This window comes from Dicentrarchus labrax, unplaced genomic scaffold (genome assembly GCF_905237075.1).
Source record: "Dicentrarchus labrax unplaced genomic scaffold, dlabrax2021, whole genome shotgun sequence".
NCBI classification, from domain to species: domain Eukaryota; kingdom Metazoa; phylum Chordata; class Actinopteri; family Moronidae; genus Dicentrarchus; species Dicentrarchus labrax.
This window is the reverse complement of record NW_026136723.1, coordinates 14,727,826-14,751,188: the sequence shown is the minus strand read 5'-3', so window position 1 is coordinate 14,751,188 and position 23,363 is coordinate 14,727,826. Positions and strand designations below refer to the sequence as shown.

The 23,363-nt window shown below is 41.8% G+C and overlaps 1 protein-coding gene across 1 annotated transcript in view; it reads left to right on the top strand.

Moving 5' to 3' along the window:
* The window catches only part of gabbr2 (gamma-aminobutyric acid (GABA) B receptor, 2), a 174,241-nt gene that overhangs the window by 113,354 nt on the left and 37,524 nt on the right, over positions 1-23,363 (top strand). The window contains exons 9-13 of the mRNA XM_051390179.1: positions 1,550-1,630; positions 2,379-2,529; positions 2,885-3,017; positions 4,158-4,265; positions 8,081-8,203. Of these exons, the coding sequence (XP_051246139.1) occupies positions 1,550-1,630; positions 2,379-2,529; positions 2,885-3,017; positions 4,158-4,265; positions 8,081-8,203 (596 nt within the window). The remainder of the gene's footprint in view (positions 1-1,549; positions 1,631-2,378; positions 2,530-2,884; positions 3,018-4,157; positions 4,266-8,080; positions 8,204-23,363) is intronic.

Below are 23,363 nucleotides of genomic sequence, written 5' to 3'. Positions count from 1 at the left end.
AAAAAAAGAATCAGAATAATCTGTCCTCTCTTTCCACCCCCTTCTTGTCTCCTCCCTCGTGTACACTTGAAGCAAGCAATCTTTATGAGTGAAACAGAGTGAAGGCCCAGGTTTGTCTGACAAGGTCATGCCCCCTCCACTATTACACCTGAGGGACTCATCGTTGTTTCTAAAAGAGAAAACACTAAATCCTGAAATAGCTGTGTTGAGGCTTGAGCGGAACTCCACAGAGACAATGGTGTTTACAGACTGGGGTGTACAACAGTTTACACCCCCTTGACTGTATGTAGGAAATACTAAAGTACATTTCAATATAAATACAAAGGTACAATTAGATTTATTCATTGTTTATTTCCACATCAGGTAGAGATTTTTCCCACAGTGTTCATTTAAAGGGTGCTCTTGCTACATTTGAGCTGTTTGTATCACAGCTGGTTTCTGTGATTTCTGTTTTTCATTTCCGTTTAGGTTTCCTTGAAGTAAACTCATAATTGAGACTGTAAAAAAACAGGAAGACTATTTCCTGGCCATATTAAGCTGCATATGAAAGCTACCAGTGGAAAATCTTAAAAGATAATCTTACTGAGTGCTTTAAAATTCTATGTTGATATTTTGTTATATTACTAATGGGTTTTGGAAGATCCTGTGATTTAAAGGTCTCTATGAGGTTGTACCACTCCGCCAGACTGTACAGCTTAAATCTGGGCCATTCCTCACTGTATCTAATTAGTGTTTGAATTAGATTTACTTCTCTCAAAGATTTACTTTTTCCAAATAAGGTTTACTGGTGCTCCATTTTATAAACCCTTTAACCCGCTTTGTATCAGTGATCCATTATTTCACCACTTTATTGCATAATTAAGTTGGACACCTGAAAGATTTTCTGCAACTCGCTGGAGAATCAAGACAGAAAACTCCAAAACTGGAGTAACCATTAAGCCAATTGTTGAGCTGCTGGCTTTAATTTCATACAATAGTATGACATTATTAGCTTTGCGATCAACTCGAGGGTTGGCAACGTCAACCTTATAGTCTGTCGGTTGGACAACTTTGATCCAGACTGAAGTATTTCAACATCTACTTGATAGATTGCCACGTTATTTTATACAGACATTCATGGTTCCCAGATTACGTTACCTAGTGACTTTTGGTGATCCCCTCAAGTACCCCAACATGTTGGCATTTGTGGTTTTGAGTGAAATGTCTCAGCAACTATTGAATGGATTGTCATGACATTTTCTACATTCATGTTCCATTCATGTTCTGTTTATTCACATTGTAATAACTTTAGTGCCTTTTTATCCAGCGCTAGTGTTTAGTGCTAATTAGCAAATGTTAGCATGCTAACCTGCTAAACATTGGTATGATGTCATTGTCACTGTGAGCATTTTAGCATGCTGATGATAGTATTTAGCATAAAGCATTAGTCTTATTGTAAAACTAGAGAATGAAGGAAAAAGAGTATTCACATCCAGTCACCAGTTTAAACAGTTTAACTACATTCATTTATTTTAATGTCTGCATATTGTATATGTGTGTTTTTTAACAGAGGGCGCGGAAGTGAAGGTGGGAGAGTACAACGCAATTGCTGATGTGCTGGACCTCATCAACAACTCCATAAGGTTCCAAGGTATGAGGAAGCCTGCTTCATTCATGTATATATATAACCGCTCAATTGAATCAAACTCCCTCCAGCACACACACATACACACATCAGACACTACCAACACCCAGTGCAGGGACTCACCACTCTCCTTTACCACTCGAAACTGTGCTCTCTCTCAACTAAATTATTTACCAGTCCATTTTTCACCCCTCCTGTGTTTGCTTGTGTTGACATACTTTGTAATTTGTTCGATCCCCCTGGCTATTCTCCCCTTCACCGCGCTCCCACTCTTTCTCCATCTTCTCGGCCTCGCCCCGCATACAGAAACTCTAGGACAGTGCCATCTAAGATGTATGTTTCCACATCCCTGACCACAGTAAGTGGAGATGTGTAAAATGATGCCATTGCGATCGATTGGCACACCGGCAGGAGAAAAATAGAGCAAAAGATAAGAAAGTGCAGTGTCTAACCACAATAACTTGACTGTGGTGCATAGAGAGACATGCACTCAACTAGGGGAAACTGAGGACCAGGAAATGGGTCTTAAATAACTGGATGTCTGTTGCAGTGTCACTATTTTGTGGTTGAAGAAAATAAAAGATTTGAAGGTGACAGGTTAAGTTGTCCAACTGAAGAGAGAGACCTTGCTGGAGAAAGTGAAAATGTCCAGACAACCACTATTGTTCAAATACTCCTATTATCCTTAGTAGTACTATTACATTATGTTTGAGGCTCAAATCTTTTTTTGTATCACACCTCTTCTTCCTCTTAGGCGTGGAGCCTCCCAAGGATCGAACATTTGTGCGTCTGCAGCGGCGCCACATCAACGTGCCCCTCTACAGCATCCTGTCCACCATCACCATACTTGGCATGCTCATGGCGGGGGCTTTCCTGTTCTTCAACATCAAAAACCGCAACCACAGGTCAGCATTCAGCACTGGTGAAGCACAGCTTTGAGAGTAGGAGGATAGAGGCGGGGATTAGATGAAGGATAGCTAGTGAAGGTGAAATAGATAAACGTGTGGTACAGCGGGAAAGTAAATGAGGGGTTGGTGTTGAGGGAGAAGGAAGAGAGGGATGAATGAAGGACGGGGAAGAATCAGGGGAGATTGAGTGGTATTTGAATGAAAGAATGATGAAGCGTGAGAATGATGATTTACCTTTAGCTGTCTACAGGCAGATTTTTATTTCACATTTCACTCTCCTCCATACCAAAGTATTTTTTAAGAATAGGACCGATTCAGTTTTAATCTGTTCTACTACTGTGTTCTCATCCAGACTAATCAAGATGTCCAGTCCTTACATGAACAACCTGATCATCCTCGGAGGCATGCTCTCCTACGCCTCTATCTTCCTGTTTGGCCTGGATGGAGGTTTTGTCTCTGACAAAGAGTTTGAGACCCTCTGCACTGTAAGCTCCCTTAACACTTCTCACTAATACATTAAATAATGAATAGAAGTTGGAGTCAGATGCCTGACATGGTTCCAATAGCGCAATTGAACCTTACTCATTCCCTCAGAAAATAGTTGTGGACATATTTTTTTTACTTTATATGAATGAACTCAAATATGGAGAATACTGCGGAAGCACTAATCACATGCACTGTGTGACCAACAGTAAGTGAAAACTGATTGAATCTCTCTTTCCGGGTCTCTAGCTAGCATGGAGCACATTAAGTGTCTCCCCCCCAGGTAGCATTACTGTGTGACTATGTAGATGCTGGATTAATTAAAGAGTTTTGATTACAGTGATAACCAGTTTCCACTGAGATACCACCCTCCCAGACATGGAGAAACACACATACACATGCACAGCACAGTAATGAGAGGCAGGGCACGTCTCGAGCTGCCACCACCTGGCTGAAGCTGTGCCGCAGAGCCAAAACAGGGCTCGTCACTTCAGACAAGGTTCTACAGCAAAGTGGCACAACTGTTGACCCATTCACCACCAATTAAAATGTGCTGGTATCCTTGAGAATAGATGGTGTAATTGTTTTTTTGTTTTTTTGCTATCTTTACCAAGCGCTCTGTCCCTGCATGGCTTTATTGCTTTCTAGATGTAGTAGAAAAAGGCACGCGAATAGGGCAAGGTGCAAATGTGTGAATGGCGGCTGTGTAAATGTTCACACACACAGATATACACATAAAAAAAACCACACACACGTGTCACATGCAGCAGTCAAACACAGCAGCACTCTGTAGCTATTTTAAGATTTCATAGTCTATATTCAAATTCTGAGCTTTAAAAACACGTCAACAGTGTCCTTTGTGCCAAAGCTCTAAGAGAGGTCTACATTTTGTTTCTCATTAAGATGAAATGCTCTTAGGAGTGTGACAGCTTCCATGGTCCAGGACGTCCTCCCAGAGCTCAACACTAAGAGACGAAGAAATTAATCCGACAGCGTCTTATTTTTAGAATGCTTCACAATGCTATTTTGAATGAACTTCTTGAGGGGAAAAAAAAGCAAATACCTGTCAGATGAGATGATGTTTTAAGCCTTGATCAGTTTAAGACCTGACATAATTTACGTGTGTTCTGTTGTTCTGATAGGTTCGGACATGGATCCTAATTGTTGGATACACCACTGCTTTCGGTGCCATGTTTGCCAAGACCTGGAGGGTGCACGCCATCTTCAAAAATGTGAAGATGAAGAAGAAGGTATTGAAAAACGTATATGATTAAAAGATGATATGAGCAAGTGATTAAAAGGTCATTCCAGATTTTTTCCCTTTTATTTTTTCATTTGATTGTTCAAATTATGATATACATAACACAAAGATCAGTACTTTGTAATTTGTTAATTACAAATTACCTTGTGAATGGCCATTATAGGTACACATGATCCTTTCTGGTTAAATCTGGTTCTGTATTTCTTATCAAACCATGTACATCTGTTGAATAGACTAACTACCAGTTCATAAAGGAACAAGCATCTCCATTAAAACATGTAGGCCTGACAGTCTTATCCAGGAAGCTTCACATGCCTTTTGAAAGCCCAACACTGGTGTGTGGGCGCTTGTATTCACACTCATGCTTTTTAACAAACACTCTGAAAGACTGGCAGCCCCTGGCACCTGCTTTTAGAATCTTCTCTATGGAAAAAAAAAGATTCAGAAATACAAATGGCTTTTTAAACATCTGACACAATCTGTTTCACTGGCCTAGTTATATAAAGTGGTGCCGAGCTCACTGAGTATTGTAAATGTGCTTGGCCTTTCTGTATTTATAGATCTTGCTCTCTCTCTCTCTCTCTCGCTCTCTCTTTCTCTCTCTCCCTCTCTCTCTCTCTCTCTCTTTCTCTCTTTCTCTCTCTCTCTCTCTCACCCTCTTGCATATTGGAGGAAGTGTGGGTGGCCTGCCAGAGAGAGAGCACGAAGAGAGGGAGGAAAGAGGGACGGATCAGAGAGGTTGGAGTGATGTAGTGGCAGAAGGGAGGGTGGAGAGACAGAAGGAAGAAGGCAAAGCAGGGCAGAGAAAGGGACAAGACAAACAATGTAGCACAAAATGGCAAAGAAAGTAGGTTGGAAAAGAAGAGAAGAACACTGAGCAAAGAATAGATGAAGATAAAGAGAATCCAGATTACCGGTTAAAAGACAAAGAGCCATGACCGAGCTCTACTTTAGCTTGAGTTTCCGCTATTCAGCAGTTGGGTCAACACAAGATAGCCAGCTGTTTCCACACTGGGCCTAGTCTCTCATACTTTTTAACACATTGTCTTTTTCCGAGCCAATTCATAGCCAACTGTCTCTGCTTGGTTCCCCCCTCTCTCACCCACTTTCCTTTGCTAATTGAGACAAAACAAATGTTTCTTCAGAAGCAGTATTCACTCCAACGGCATATTTTAGCACTTAGACCTCAAGATATATTCTCTGTTGGTTCATGGACTGGGTCTGTTTGCAGGACACACACACATCACACTTCCTTCCCACTGATTGAGTGCAGGTGCTTTGGCATCAGTAGAGTGATAGCTGCTGTTTGTGCCCTGAAATCTCTGTAAACCGCTGTCAGGGGAGGGCCGAGCACAAGTGTTAGCCATCTTTTCTTCAAACAGCGGGGCTGCAACTGCATCCCTCACTCCTTCCCACAGCCTCCCCTCCACCTTTTTCCCCCCCATACACTGGGGAGAGCACAGATTGTAAATCAGGGGTGTGTTCGATAAGGGTTCCACTCGGTGGGCTACGCTCGGCACTCCTTCACTTCTTAAATAGCTCGGTGCCAGAGACAGTGTGTGTGTGTGTGTGTGTGTGTGGGGGGGGGGGGGCTGTCAATCAATGTCCTCCTTCTCCAAATACACACAAACACACACGACAGATAAACATACACACTTATAAATAAATCTCCCCTTACATAACCCCTCACCCTCAGGACCCTGTAACAGCTACTTGTCAGTCTGCCTAGCTTGGTAATTTACTGAGTACTCCTTAGTGACATATTGCTGGATACACATACATGTATACACACACACACACACACACACACACACACACACACACACACACACACACACACATACACACACAAAGGGTAAATCTAACAAAACAAACACACGGTACCCATTAGCTCATTACACTTGCATGCATAAGGCATACACACACGTAATGATTTTGTACACGTGTCTGAAAATTGCATCATGAGCATAAAGCGCCACACTACTGCCTGGATCTGGATAGATCAGTGGTAGTGTACGTCAAAGTATGTTACAGTATTACAGCAGAGACAGCTAGCCCCTGGCTTTGTTGGCTGACACTACACAGTAAATAGGTTATTATTATAGTTATATTATTATTATTTTACAGCCAGTTCAGTTATACAAGATAATACACCAATCAGCCATAACATTATGACCACTGACAGGTGAAGTGAATAACAGATTATCTGGTTATCATGGCTCCTGTCAGTGGGTGGGATATTTTAGGCAGCAAGTGAACATTTTGTCTTTGATGTTGATGTGTTAGAAGCAGAAAAATGGGCAGCGTGAGGATTTGAGTGACTTTGACAAGGACCAAATTGTGATGGCTAGACGACTGGGTCAGAGCATCTCCAAACCTGCAGCTCTTGTGGGGTGTTCCCGGTCTGCAGTGGTCAGTACCTATCAAAAGTGCTCCAAGGACGGGAAAGCGGTGAACTGGGGACAGGGTTATGGTTGGCCAAGGCTAACTGATGTACGTGGGGAGTGAAGGCTGGCCCGGGTGCGCCAATCAAACAGACGAGCTATTTATATATATAGCCTATATATATATTTTTTTTTTTCAGGGGCATGTGCACATTCAATGTTTTCAAATATATAAATTATTTTTCTCAATCAAATTCATCAGTAGACAAGAAGACAGTAGAACCCAACTGTCAGAGTGCCAATATTAGTGGGGGCAAGAAAACAGTACATAACACTTCAGGTAATTTAGAGTCATTATGTAGTTTGTCTAGCAGATTCAGTTGGCAAAAAATCATATCACAGTTGAGCAGATGGTGGTGTAAAGATTTCTTTTTGCAATTTCCCTAAAATTTCACACATCTTGCATATCTTTGTTACAACTATTTACTTGTTAGAATAATAGAATATTAGTTTCATCAGCCAGATTTGACCAGAATTTTTATATACAGGTATTTTTATTGTTTATTGTTTGTGTAAATTTTTTGTTTGTTGGCTTTGAAGCAGCCATTTGACCTGCTGTGCTTCTACCTTCCTCTAAACTGCCCTGAACTCTTGAAGAAATGTCCCTCGTCTTGCCTTGCCAGTATTTGTTCAATGCCAGCACCATCAAAGGACACCAGATCAAAAAACAATTCCCTCATGCATCTCATCCTGAGCCCACCGGCGGATGAAGACCCGTGCAGGACCACTGTGCTGCATCTGGGCTATGTGATACTCTCCAAACACAGCGCATCCTCCCTGACCTTTCCTTTGATCTGTCGTTCCAGCCAGTCAAACGCTATTATAAATAAAGATCACAAACAGGTCATAGCTTTCATCCCTCTAAAGTTCATTGTACAAAAGAGGAGCTTTAGTGGTCGACAGCTTTGGCTCTTGTTTGGTGGACCTTTTTCCACATTCTCCCGCCACAAGGTAACAAAATCATGGCATGTTGGTGGCGTAGTATTTACAGAACTGATCAGTGGTCCTCAGTTCTGGACCAATGGAGTCCATCTGCTAAACTGTGTGCCACAGTGTAAAAGAGTGTTTGTATTGAATTCCGAACCAGGTCCTGGTCTTTTGGACTTGCAGTTTGGCTGGTTTCCTATCTCAGTGGGTGGTTAATTGCAGCTAAATGCATTGTAATCAGTCCCTGATTAGATGGTTAGAATGAAACCAGCAGGGCTCTAGGTCCTGAGACGAGATGAGAATCACATAATTACAGTGGTCAATAAGAAATGTTGTTGGAAATGGCTCTTCAGACACACATACTATTACATAACATTAGCAGGTGTGTGCTATTGGGCTAATACAAGCATCTCATCTTCTTTTTCCCCTCCAGATCATAAAGGACCAGAAGTTGTTGATTATCGTTGGTGGGATGCTGCTAATCGACTTATGCATCCTCATTTGCTGGCAGATTGTGGACCCACTTAAGAGGACTGTGGAAGAGTACAGCTTGGAGGTCAGTGTGCATTTTAATTGAGTTTTTTTTTGTGTGTGTAAACTTGCACTCGATTGGGGTTTTGTTTATGTTGATGTAACACAATTGGCCTCAGCTGGGAGATTCCCAGTGACACAGATTGTTGCAAAAAAAAAAAAAAAGCCTATGTATTTGGAGTTTAGGCAAACAAAATGTCCGCCTTGGGCTGTAGCGCAAGCAATCTTTGTTGTGCTTGTTATTTTTGGGTCAGGATGTGAGCCATTGCTGCCTCCTGTGCTCATCCCATAGCCGGACATTTGCCAGCTTGGATGTGAGACATTGGCAAGGCCCATTGGAAAAGAGGCACTTGGCATCACTTTCTCCTTGCTGGAGAGGTGGTGTGGTGTAGAGTAGAAATTAACTCTGCTTTGCGGTGATTGGTTAGAGTCGACTCAGATTCTCTTAGATTGGTACAGAATGAATCTAGATGTGCGCCAAATTGTCTAAAATGAACATACTGTAGCTTTGGCATTAGAGCTTGATGGTGTGTGAAGCGTGTTAGGCATGACATGTTAGCACATAACCGTCAGTGGTATTAAGGGAATGCAGACTGTGAATTAGCAAGGCACGGCTGCATATTTATTTTCTCTAAAAATTTAGTTTTTAGAGAAGTGAGTTTTTATTTTTTCCATATTTCTGAAGTATAAAGCTCCCTGTTTAGTACATCTGTCTTTCTTTAGAGCTTAACACTAGTGTGTCCAGCATACTGCTTAAAGAAGACAGTGGGTTAAATGCTGGAGTCAGGAAGATTTCAAGCTGCATATATTAAAATAGCTTTGAGAAACTCAGCTCATGGCGTTAAATAGATGGTTCAGTGTTCCACTGGTTAAACATAAGAGGCTGCGGCACTCATTCATTCCTCAATCTATTAAGTTGTTACACAAAAGATGGGCTCACATTAGGCCGAGGGCAACTGATGCAGTGTAATGGTAAAATGGGTTATAGATCTGGTGCAGTGGGGGATACTGTACATTTGGGATGGGTACTGAATCTCTGTGTGACACTGTAATGAAGTGCACTGCAGCTGTGGTTCGTCACATCTGAATGTATCAATGCACGTCTGTCAACTTTATGTGAAACAAAAAATGCTAATGAGGTGAATTCAAGAGAAGACTGACAATAATGTGTTATCTGATGTTACATTTAACAACTCAGTCATTTTGCTTTCTTACCTGTTTATTGGATATTTCCATTTCACTGGGTTTATTGAAGTAATGATAACATTATTGAAAAATCTATTTTACATTGCTATATATTGTTCCCATAATGTGTTGACAAATAACTTAATAGAACAGGAGAGATAATATTTACTTTACTGTTGCTGCTAACAACAGACAAGCAGGAGCAATGATTCCACTGCAGCGAGTTTTAATCATCTTAAGACCACAGACACGGATACCGCTAAGTGGAGATTTTTTTCCTAATGATTGTTGTTTTTAAGTCCCCCGTACTTCTGCATGTAGGCCACAAGACTGCTAACTGGCTCCCAAGTCCTCCTAAATTGACGACATTGGCTGGATCCTTATTGACCCTTTTGCTAATCAGAGGTTATCAGAAGGTCACTGCAGTGAAAGCCAGGGTCTAATGGATGGATTTTTATGGAGACTTCTTTTGATAGTATTGAATGGATGTTCATGTTGGTTGTTTGCTTGTTGCCAAGGTCCTGCGGGGGATGGAAGGGTGGCTAACACTGTCTTGCACCCAGTTTTGACTTTTTCATGTCTTCAATTAAATGAAAATCCTGTGAAGGCTTATCTAAGAGTACTTGGAGCAGGTCAGCGTTTCTGAGATTTTTTTTCTGTCTGAGTCCTTGATGAAAGATTCCTGTGGGAGATCTCTGAGGAAGAAACTAAAGATACATGATATCTTGCCAGACTTATTTACATTCTTGTGCTTCTTTTGGCATAGTCTGAAGGTATACTTAGCACATTTGTACAACTCTAGACAAAGCTGTATTTCCTTTGTGATGATAGCCACTTATATATCACTTATATATTTAAGCCTGCCTAAAGGGTGTAGCAAAGCCTTGCTTAACATATTCATTTGTGAATGTTGTCAGTGTGTGCAGTCAGGTCCTCGTGGAGTATTCTCAGACTCTAAGCCCCCGGCCAGGGGAGTGTTGTGAATATATTAACCACTCAGTGTAGGAGTCTGCATCCCCCCTGGGGTCATGGATCTGCATGCCTGGGCTGAGGCAGAGGCTCCACATGCCTGCCCAGCCTGCCAGATTTCCAGCACCAGCAGCAGTGGACCCTTGAGGCTCAGCTGGGGGACAGGCAGCCTGGAGCTCCTCTGCGCCTAGGGCCTCCAGGCATGTCAGGTGGGACCAGAAACCAGAAGGCAACCCAAATACCCAGAAAGGGGGTAAAGAGGAGAGAGAGGATAGAGAAAAACACAGCATGGCCAAACACAAGGTTTATTGTAATAAACAGTATTAGGTCGCCAATATCCTTTCAACAATGCTGCTGCATTGGTACATCAGGGGACTTGATGCACAAGAATTTGGGGGAAAAAACCTGGATCAACTTCTGCCATAAGGCAAGGTAACAAATTAGTTTTACTGTACCTACTGTATCATATATCATTTTCTCTCTGCTATCTGTAACAACATGCCCCCACCAACATAGCCCCTTGTGTTTTTTAACACAGTGCCATTTTCGATCTGAATTTCCACTTACGGGTGGGGAATGGGACCACAGTGGATGGTCTCCATAGGGCTCAAGAGCCAGTGAGTACTAGCTCTGACTGACTACTAGTAATTGGCGCAAGGAGAAGGACCATTAGTTACCCAGTTTCCTGTGAGCGCTCACATCATGCTTGGCCATCCCTCCCCTGTGACTTCCCTCTGTCTGTTGTCTTTTTCATTTATTTTTCTTTCCGTCGCTCTCTCTCTCTGTCTTTGTAGGAACCTCCCCTCCTCCCCACTTGTATTTCCTTTCCCCACTGTGGAGGATTTGGAGTACAATTGACCTTGGTTTCACAGAGCTGTATCTACCTGCTGTACCCAAGGGTATGCAGTATGACAACGTGGTGTTATTGAACTTTCACAGTGCTTGGTAGTCCACCACATTTGTTGTTAGAACCATCACACTGGAGGGTTTCCTTATTGACTCATAACCTACAAGGGTACTCACACATTGTTTGAACGAATGGTACTGTAATTTTTTTTTTTGAGTTCAGATACACATACACTAGGATGATCATCAATGCAAGTAAGTGTACGTTTTGAAGAGAAACATACTTTAGTACACAGAAGTGGGTACTCCAGCATGCAATCATATCTGTGCCCTGTGGTCACCACAGATACAGGTACATCTAAATATTGTAAGTGGATAACTAGCTATGGTTGAGATTTTGGGTAAATTTCTGCTCAAACTGCAGAACCAAGATTTACCCAGTGGAAACATGGACAAAGTTAATCTTCTGCATCACCATGGGGTGAACCCACTGCTCTGAATCCAGCAAGCTAAGCTTAATGAGCTACCATTAGCAAAACTAGGGCATCCCCTTTGCATCCTTTATTAGCATTAGCAAGAAGATGAAACTGTGAAGAGGCTGACAAAAGATCCTTGCGGAATGCTTCATAAAACATGACTGATTTAATACCCTCCCAAATAAAAGCAATGAAGGGCTAGAGATCATGTAGGGATTTAAGTCTTTGAGTCTCTAAAATGAGAGGAGAGTGACCCCCGAGTCTCATTTTAATTACAGTATGCAGATAATATGCCTTCAGCAGAAATTACTTGTAACCTTGACATTGTCCCCAACCTCTTTAAACCAATCCCGGCTTCTGACCTGCACTTCAGTATGTACTGTACATAAAACACAACCTTATATGCTAAATTCAATAAAAAAAAAAAACGTGGATAAGATTGAAGGCAACTTGGCCAAGATTGTAATTACAACTCTTCTTCGCCGATTCTTTACACTGGTCCGACCCCTAAAGCCTGACAGCACAGGGAATACGCTGCATATCAGTGTCTTTTTTTCCCATGAGAGTAAGCTTACTGAGAGCAGGAATAACTCTGGCTGCTCCAGGAACGTCCTGGGAATGCTGATGGAGACGTTGGGCTGCAGTGAGCAATTAGATCCATTTTGTGGCTCGTTAATAATTGAGCATTTGTTAATGGCACTGATGTTTCAGCAGGAGCAGGCTGCTGGTAGCTGTCCGATTAAGCCTTGTAGTACTGACACATGTTGCAGTGTCAATGAACACATGTGTATTGAAGCATGTGAGTGTGCGTAAGTATGTGTCAATTGCTAATTTGTCATTTGTGTTTGTTGCACTATGTATATGTGTGTTTATGAATATGACCTTGTGTGTATACTCCAGCCTGTATACGTACGTGTGGAATGTATGTGCTCAGTCATGCATGGAGATGTTGTTGTGCGTACGCCTGTGTGTTTATGTACACATTAACGCCCTCTCTTGTTGTCCTGGGCATTGTCTCCTGCATAATGAAGGACAAACCGTCGAGAAAGGATGATTAGCATTCTGGTGGATCCTGCCGCAGACCCCCTCTATTCTAGTCTGTCCTCTTGTCTCCTCTTCCTTCCCCTCCCTCCCTCTGTCGTTTTTCCCAGCTTGTAAGCTGCTGCAAGCATCGGCGGGCAGGCTGCAAAAGAATATTGCAGTGTGGCATCACCATGGCAACGGCCATGGTTTCTGACATCCATAACGCGGAGAGCGGCAATGTTGATCCGTGAAACAAAAATAGCGGGTTGGGGTACCCACTTCAGGATGGCAGCACATTCAGAAAAGATTTTTAAAGTCTGTATAGAAAAACATGCACTGGGCTGATTATCAGTGACTGATTGGAGCAGAAAAGATGTACATACGTGTACACACTCATGCATGCACATTTCCATGCAGACGTTCAGGGGACTTCCCTGCCTCTGCCGTCTACACATATATGCAGTAAGGCAAGTAGAGAGAGAGAAAGGGAGAGGTGAGGAGGAGAGAAAATAACATAAGGGCCTTAAAGAACAGTGTGTAGGATTTAGTGGCATCTAGCGGTGTAGTTGCTGATTGCAACTCCGCTTCACCCTCCCCTTGTGGTACTTATGGTGGCGTACTATTAGGAATGTAAAGATATATCACAGTTAAATCACAATACAAAGATTCATATTTGTGAGATAAAAAGTGAATAATACTAATAATACTCTTTAAACATAGGGTGCTGCTTTTTGACTTTGCCTGTTCAACATGATACGTTACTCACGTCAGTAGCCAAACATGACCTACAAGGTGAAGACTTTGAAATTGAGGATGCATCATTCTGTCTAAGATTGGAGGTGGAGCAGAATTTCGGCTTCCCTTATAAGTCAGAAAATGAAACAGTTCTTAAGATAACAGACAAGACCTGGCAAGAGATTTTTTAAACATAATTTGTCTTGAATCCCATTTTGTTAAAGAAATGTGCTAAAATCATCTTGTGAACCCAGTATCACAAATTGTATCAAATTTTGATACAGTTGAGCATATCATTGCATTCCTTTTCACTGTAGATTACATTTCCATTTCTCTTGCTGGGCTGTGAAACACCATCTGTTCTTATAATATTTACACACACTATTGTCATAGGATGGGAAAACCACATTATTATTAACACAATTTCTGGAAAGAAGGAAAAAGTCATCGTAGACAACAGGTACACTGTAGGCAACAGATGAGAAGGCCAGTTTTTGCATCTGTTGTAATATCTATTAATAATTTCATCAAAAGATGACAGCAGGCACCTGCTATCAATTGTTCTTTGTGTGATCATATCCTGATTCCACCTTCTATGAGTTACTATTCACAATAATCCTGGCTAGTCCACTGCTGCCACTTGTATTATTTAAATTGCATATTCTCTACATACTGTTTGATGTAAATCCAACATAATACACCTCTGGCCCCCTCAATGCTGTGATTTCACAGGTTTAAGTTCTATTCAGCTATGGCTTTAAAACACATGGACATTGGTACCAAGCTTAGAGCCAAAGCAACTTAATACATGAATATTGGGTTATTTATATTTAAGCTTAGATGTTAGACAAACCTTTCTTTGACCCATCTTTTCTGTCCATCATCTTCTTCTCACTTCTACTGGTGACTTCTCTCAGAGTCCTCTCACAGTCCTGCTAACACACTCTCTGCTGCTCCCCCAGGTATGAGGTTTTCACACATTCAATCTCCTCTCTTCTATTTATTGTGTTTTCTTTTCCTCACCGTGTCAATTTGCTTACTGTGGAACTGTCGCTCTCTCTTGCCCTCTACCTTTGTCATCTATCAATTTCACTCCTTATTGTCTCGTGTAAGACATTTCTCTATCAGATTCATGTTACCAGCCTATTTTCTATTTGGAGACCCCTTCTTATTCCATACATTTTGCTCCCATCTCTCTCTACCTCTCTCCCTCATTTGGCTCCCTTGCACTCTTGGGAGTGCGCTGAAATAGCAGAGAAAATCGAAAAACAAGCTTGTGACAGCAGTACCGGTGGACAAGACTCAGGCTGACCTGGAACATTCCCTTTTCTTTCTCCTTCATTTCTTTTCTCTCTCCACCTCCCTTTCTCTCTTTCTCTCTTTACTTTATGCTGGCATTACTTTTCCTCACTCTATCCCTTTTCTCTCAATTCACCATCTCCCGCTCTATCAATTTTCCAATTCTGTGTCACCTCTTCAAAGGGAGGGATATACACCCGGCCATGTCCTCAGTTCCAGCCAGGATTGGGTGTTGGGAGGGTGAACTGGGGTAAGTGTGGCCAGAGGGAGTGAGACATGTGCCAGCAAAGTTCCTCTAGACACACAGATGAGTGTGGCTGACAGTGAGTGTCCTGCTCCTCCGGGACTCTATGTGGGTCGAGGTCAGCCCGACTTTATGCATATACAAATTTGAGATCATATCAAAGAACTTTACCAATGTTTTCGTATGAATTTTACTACACTTTTTATTTACCTTACATTACTGCTGTCCATATTGCTGTTCATACCATAGTTTTCTTTACAAATAGTTTTTCTAGAGCCATATTCTCCCTAATACAGGTCTCAGTTCATGTCAGTTTAGTATTTAAATCAGCTTGCAGACACTTAAAAATCTACCAGTGTACCAAATTCACCTTCACCTTTTCACAAAGACCACTGCTTGTGCTGAGTCTCATACAACAAAGTTCCTCCATGCAATGCTGTACAGCAGTCTATTATTCAAGCTAAGATGTTGGTATACCACAGCCGCACTGCATTCTTACATTTGAATGTGCAGCTTGTACAACTACATGGGCCCAAGTAGGAATATATGATTATATGGATTCTGAATGTTGGGTGACAAAGTGCTGTACAGATCATAAAGAAAATAAAGCTTACAGTCACTGTGTTGAAATACCTATTTCAAATGATTTTTACGCTGTACCAAAACGAACTAACTGCCCAAAGGTAGAAAAAATACACTTAAAATTTTAATAATCTTTGGTATGCTTTGGAAATAGTCAAAAGTAATGTTAATTGTATGTGATTTGTAGCATTTCTGCACAAGAAATACAGACACCCCTATGATCCTTAAACACTGTAGTTATACACCCACGTACACACACACTCACCTACCCACGGTGTTGTTGCTCCCCCTCCTCCTGCACTCTCGCACAGGTTTTCCACTGCAGTCCCAGTCAACTGTTGATTGTGTGAATGCCATCTGAAGGACACGATGCTCCTGTTTCATTATCAGCCTGCTCTGTGAAAAGCAAGCGGAAATATTCCTATTTAATTTAATCCGGTTTGCTCTTCATTCTCTAGATTGTATTCCTGTGGGAAATAAAACATAGGTGGTATTCTTTGACATAAGTACATATACATTAAATTCATCCCAATCTCTTACATGTTATCTCAGTTTTGGGTAGGTTAAGCAATGTCTGAATAAAATTACTTAGAAATGTATTCAGGAGTAATCATATTCCTGATGACAGAAAAAAAGATGTAATATGAACTGAGAATCATTAAGTATTTATTCTGTAGAATGAAGAACAATGTCACCTGCGGTATTACCCATTCAGCACATGACAGTGCTAAGATGGTGCTAAGGTGGACTTTGTGCTTCCTTTGTTAGCACTGAGTAAAGCAATGGCTGAGATCAATGCCATTTCAAAGTAAACTGGGTCATTAAGGGATAACCACCACCCACCTAGGCCTTTTCTCATCGACCACCTCTGGAGAGAAGAAGGAAGGGAGGGCGAGAACAAAAGGGAAGGGTGCATAGCGCTCACACATTCTTGGTGATTTGTATTGCCACGTGAGAGACTCAGAGCTTGCCTATCCCAAAAGCATGGTTATGCATTGTTATGGTTATAGTAGGGTACTATCACTGTGTGCATTGCATTATGAGATTGCATCGAGTTCTAGTGTTGAGGGGAACGTAAGACATGAGGTTCTACTGTAGGTAGCTGCACTGTTAACAACCTCCCCTTAATCAAGAAGCCTAGGCTCAGTTGTAATGATCATCTTGCTGATATGAAACCACACAGCTACCTCAATATTAAAACAAATTAGAGGCATATCAGACTCCTTGGCAATCATGTTTCCTCAGTTACTCCTGCACATATTGTACACCCAGTGCTACCTTACCTTTGTGGTAGGCACAGAGCAGCATGGTGCCTCTGATGTTGGCCTGTTATTTTTAAGTCCTCCAAGGTAGTCTAAGTAAGTGTGTCACAGGTTTTACCTTGGGGATACCCGCTTCTGTTTATAGTCTTGCCCGTTTTTACATGTTCCAGCACAAGAAGTCACGACTGTACTCCACCTGGTAGGACAAAAACCTCAACCTACATACAGAGTGCTGCATTATGAACTAATGAAGATGGAAGCTTAGTATGTTTTTATGTATACTTTGCTGCTATCAACTTTTTCTTGAACATTAGAAATTACGTGATACAGAAGAACCAAACAAGACGAGACAATGAGCTAAAGAAAAAAATGCAAATAATCCTTCAAAATAAGACACACATTTAAAATGATATATATCAAGGAGACTGTGGCAGCATTGAACAGTTTTTTTCTTTTCTTTTCATAAGTTAAACCAGCTTACTCAAGCTTTCTTTGTGTTTTCGACATGCCTACTGACAAATAGTGTAGGAGAAAGAGAAATATGGCTGTGGGCACCATCACAGACAACAGCTGAGACCATTTAAGAAAGAGCATTTATGTGAGTACTGGCAGCTTGCAAAAGGAGTCATTCAGCTTACCTATAAGTTGGAGCGTGTGTTGTCTCTAATCAGTTCAGCACAGATAGTTAAGATTAATTTGTTCTAGATCAGGATCGTGAGAGGCATCTTTAATGTTAGACTAAATATCTACCCAGTCAAAGTTGGGATCAACATCAGCGCAGTCCCACCCATAATATTTCTGTGTTTAGAGTTAGATTTTCCACTTGTCTTGCAGCCAGTGATTTTCACCTCTGCAATGGTTCAACAACTGAGCGAATCAAACGTTTGAAAGCATTTTCATGTTTGTTGTGTTTTTGTTATATTCTGTCTAGATCTCTGCCTCCGTCTATGTTGGGAGGGATGGTTCCGGGGAACCTGGATATCTCAGGTCTCAGTTTACACAGGATTTCATCATTTTCGTGGAGAATATTTACCCAGTATGTTTTGCCATGCTTTGGCAGCACACTGGTATTTATCTTGTGAGGGACAACAGTGTACTGTATGTGTAAGCTGACAGCGTTATCAGTAAATCATGCAGGAAAGCACTCTAAGGACTGCTTCAGAGGTGCAGTGTTTGTTGACACTCTAGCTGGTAAATTGGACATGTGGTTGTGCATGGCTGAGCCTGTTCAAGTGAATCTGTCGAAAATGGAATTGGGTGGCAATATTTACCTCCTGTTACTTTCTCTCCATCTCTATGTGCCTGTATGATTTCTCTCTCCCTCGCTCTCTCCTTTCAACTCTCTGTATGTCTTTCTTTCTCGTTCTCTCTAACAAAATAAGCGCACACACACTAAATTACCCTCGACCTCCACCATCACCCGCACCGCTCTTTTGCTCTCCTCTCACTTTTGTTGCCCAGCCCTTTTTTCCCTGCTCCTCTTCTGCTGCTCCCCTGGACTGCAGTTGCTAGGCAACAACTGATTGAGCATGAGGGGTATGCAATTGACCAATTAGAAGTCTTCCAAATGAAAAGTGGTGTCAAGAGTTCCCATAGTTGCAGCTATGGCTTTACCCAGTGTATACTGTAAGTGGACACTGGCTATGGTACCATATGTATATATATGCACACACATACACACATGAGCAGACAAACACACAGGATAATGTGTGCTGTTCCAGTTTGTTAATTTGGTTTAGTTTAATGCATGTTGGTGTGTTCTTGTGTGTGTGTCTGTGTATATGCCTGCATGTTTGTGTGTGTGTTTTGGGACTTTAGTCATTATAATGTTGATGTTGTTACTGTGATCACTCACTCAAACACACACTTTGCTATGCTATCCAGCTTTCCTTCCTTCCCTCTATTTGAATCAATATAACACTGTCTTTCCTCTTCGTTTCCCTCTTTCCTTTGCCTCCTGCTCCTTCTCCTCACATTTCTTCCTTCCATTCATCCGGCCTCGTCCTCTCTTTCCATCTTCCTCCCTCTTTCTGTCTCTCTTTCATACCAGAGACACCCTCCATCAGTGACCAGACACATCCATCACTGTTCCTCTTCTTCGGCTCATCCACAGCCCTGAGGATTCCATTATGGCTCCGTTGCTGCACACACACACACACACACACACACACACACACACACACACACACACACACACACACACACACACACAGTTTAGGGAACGGCAGCTCTATCTCATCTGGCCATGGGCAGAGACATGATTAGTTAGAGACTTGAGATAGTGATGCAGCTCCTGATGACTCTGTATGTGATGATGATGATGATGATGATGATGATGATGGTTATGGTTGTCCCAGAGGCAGCAAGGTGATGATGAGGTACACTTAGACACAAATGTTTCTCACATTTGTTCGGCCTCTCCATTCATTCGACCACCATTAACCTTGTTGTCATTCAGAAAGCTGCTTGTCTTGATAAGAAAGTGTACATAGGTGACCCTTGACCCCGAACATTAGCCCAACTAAATACCCAATCAACTTATTCCTGGTTGGTGGTTTTCCCCAAGCAACCGTGTAGCTCATTAGGGATTTGTTAATTTTATTATTTTCATTAAACCTTCTTTAAAACATGCAGAACAATTAGTGCACAACTCTTTTTTTCAATAAATGGCTGAATATTGAGGCAAAAAGATAAACGGATAATATAAATATAGTCCTCAGACTAAGTATAGGTGGAATTGGCTGTCCGTTAGTTTTGTAATGGGCTGTTAGAGGTCTAGTCATCTAAGACATTTTTGTTTGATTTGTCATTTTTTATGGTCACCTCTGTAGCACATCAATAATATTCTCAAGTATGTATTGGTCTTTGTGATACATGATTCTGTATTATTTCTTTAATCTGCAGATGGATAATGATACCGGAACAATGGAAGAAATTTCATAGTTTATTTGACAAAAAACTTGGGACTCAAGGACTTCTGCTTTGTTGAAGTACAAACGTTAAAAAGCCTTTAGTATAATAGCTACATTATTAAAAACATATAGCCACTATAGTATATCATGTTTTTAGTCAGGCTTTTTGTATTTCTGTACCTTAAAGCAGTGTGCATTTACATTTTTACGAATCATTTCTCTTTTTTGTATGTGTTTTCCTTTCTCTTCCAATTTTGAATGGCCAGCTACGATAGTCTTTATTGCTTCTAATCACTACTCTTTGTGTAGACAGCATGAGAGAGGATAGGAAGACCAACCGTAGTAGTCGCTGGTGCTGCGCCAAGGATACTGTGTGACCTTTACTGATGTATCTCGCAGCACTTTGCCAAGCTGAAAGTACTGCTGCCAGAGATTGAACCAGGTGAAGGATTGTTTTTGTTCTTTGCAGCATCCAGGAGCCTCAATCAATGTGGTAATTTGACTGACTTAAAGGTGGGGTAAGCGGTTCTGGAGAAATCCAATACCATGACAAATACCATGATATAGTGCGAACAACACCACAGCAAGTAATGTAACTAACTTTAGTTATGTTGGGGGTTGGCAAACTGTCACTTCAGCTGGTGCTGTGCCACTAACATGTAGACAGGACGAGGCGGTCACATAATCTCCCCATGTTCAGACGGAAAAGCAGCTAGGCTGAAGAGACTGGGCACAGCTGAAGTGCTGTCTGAAACACAGTACTACTCAGGATCCCTAAATTCAATTACAATGCCGCACAAGAAAAGTCACGAAGCCTCCGCCTTACTCGCTCTGTAAAAACACCTGACTAGAGACACCAGCCGTCTTGTAGTAGAAAATGCAGACTGCTCCACTAATTATCCCAATTTGCTACAGCTGTAGTGTCTGCACCCCCCGGCTCGCCAATGTTTCGGTTTAACGACTGACCCTGTTAACTGGCAACTTTCTGTCGAATATGTTAACAAACAGATAACAGGTTCACAGATCCAGGAGGCAGGAGGAGAGAGAATGCAGGTGATTATTACAAGCAGGTAATGAGATAAAAAATGATCCCATTTTCCCTCTTACAAAGTAATTAGCAAAACAACAAAAATGGTGGTAATACAGCAAACCTCACAGATTTGGCACAGATTTGTGCATTTTACCATAAGAAACAACTCTGTACCTTTTTGATACACAGAAAGATACCCATTTAGTAGGCCTAAGTGCTTTTTATGGTATTTTACTCCTCTTTCTTTTCTACTTCTGTGTTTGAGAACGTGCTTGTCCCTCAATAAGCACATTACACGCAAAACAACATGAGTAGCTCAACCATATCACATCTAAGTGTTGTCATTTCATATCATTAATGACTATTTTCAACAGTAAATCCTCAACACACCATGAATGAGCCCAGTGTTGTCCTGTATGTAATGTAATTCAGCTTGAATACGCTGTAAACTGCAAACCGCAGTGACATATTCTTGAATAAATGAGCAGCTGTATGAGACGAGAACTGTGTTAATGCAAGATCTTCTGGCGATTATTTTTTCAATCTCATTCCTAATTGTTTTTCATGTGAACCCACAAGCTGTTGCATGCATTCCCACTGCACAAGGACAAGGAGGCTCCACTGAGAGACTTTGGCGCCTCAATGACACTGTGTGAGGGGAAGGGTCAATTAGAGAAAGGTTAATCACTGATACCACCCAGTTTCACACATACACACACAGATATAAACACACTAAGGACACATACACCACTGCTCCTAGGAGTCAGGTGTAGGAGACCACCAAGGTCGGCCAGTGATGGAGAGATGAGAGCACTTCGCTACTGCTTGAACAAAGTACAGGCGCTGCCTCAGCACTATGAGCCCGGGAATACAAATACATTCAGCTAAGTGGAAGAGTTCTTTTACACAAGACCTTGAGCCTTCGGCACACTGCAGACTTTACACTAACAGTATAGAGGGTTGGAGATAGGAGGGCAGGGAAAGAGTGATAGGGGACTCAATGAGACTCGAGGGAGGCAGAGAGACGAGAGTGAAAGAAAAGCAGGGGGAAAAGAAGCATGTGGGGGGGTGAGGAAATAGCTACAGGGAGAGAGAAGGAGCCAAAAACGGAGAGAGCTGCAAGTGTACCAGCTATAACTACTGAGATAGAGACGTTGGGGGAGATGAAGTTGGCGATATGTGTTGAGAGACAGAGTGAGAGAGAGGGGAGAATAAGAGGTGTCATGGCTACTTATCATCACGCTGCCGAGGGTGACATTGATTAGCACTTGCCATCGGCAGGGAGCCTCTGAGCCAGTCGGGAAGGTCAGATAGTTAAACCCAATGCCCCTGCAAAAAAGTTGGCACTACGCCAGCCTCTCTCCCGGCCCGAACTCATTGGAGTTGGATGAAACAAACTGTTGTTGCGTGTGTTTTGTGCTTACTGGTATTTGTGTTTAAAGTGTGTGGAAATGTGTGGGTGCAGGTGTGTATATGTGTGAATGGAAAGTAAGCAGAATGTGTAAGAACAACTGAGAAGTATTACCTTGGTTGAATTTGCTGAAAATGCAGGCATTGCGAACATTAAATGATATAGAAACTGCTGTGTGTACAGTTTATATAAGCAGTGGCAAATTGTCATTGAAGCAGTCACAAAAAGTGGCAGTTCTCTCACTTTCTGGCTTGTCAGACCATTGAGGAATGCCCAGCTCATGTAACCCAGTCCTGCAGAGTGATATTTCTCCTTTCCAGGTCTACAGTTTCAGTCAGTCAGTTGTCATTGGATATATGTAGTAAATAATCTGCCATTCTCTCATCCGTCTGTGATGTGCTGTTGTGACAGATACGTTCTGACCCATCTGAGTGATGTATTAGGTGTTTGTGCGCGTGTGAATTTCACCTCTGTTTAAACCCTCTGTTCCTCCTCTTGCAACCTGCGATTTTGTTGAAGTTGACTCTTCAAAGAGCCCAGAGGAGGTTTTTTTTTTTTTTTGGCATTGTGAGTGTAGCACGACGAGATTGGATTTGACCCCTGTGAATTTTCTGCTTACTTTGATCTTAGTGTGCATCTTTATTATTTTAGAGCCAGGCCCGCACACATTTTGCTGTCAGCTTGGCAGTTAAGGCATATTGCTGCAGGCATTATTAATAATGCTCTTTAAGTAAAAAAAGAAGGGGTGGCGTAGGTGATGGGAAGAAAACATTCAGGGGGGGAAATAGTGGTAATCTGATGTGTAGCATTCTAAGTGGATAACAGCCACACGGGTTACTGTGTTAAGCCATAGAAATCTTAATTTTAAGGAGACTCAATGAAACTTAAAGTCTTAGCCTGACAGAGCTCAGAGAGATATTTCACAGCAGTTAATTTCCTTCTGCCTTCTTTTAATATGCTATTGCTGCCAAGAACTCTGCACCCAACATCTTTGTATTGCAACTGATAGTTATCATTTTCTAATGCACCAATAAATGTCCCATATTTGCAATCCTCTTTACACTCCAGTGAGTATAACAAGCTGTCCTTGCTCCTGGTTTCAGCTCTCTCACATCCCCTCCCTCGCTGCCCTCCTGTGTTTGCAGCCACCTCTGCCATCCGCAAACCTCCAGAAACACAAAGAGCAGAGGGAGATTATGAATGTCCTGGAT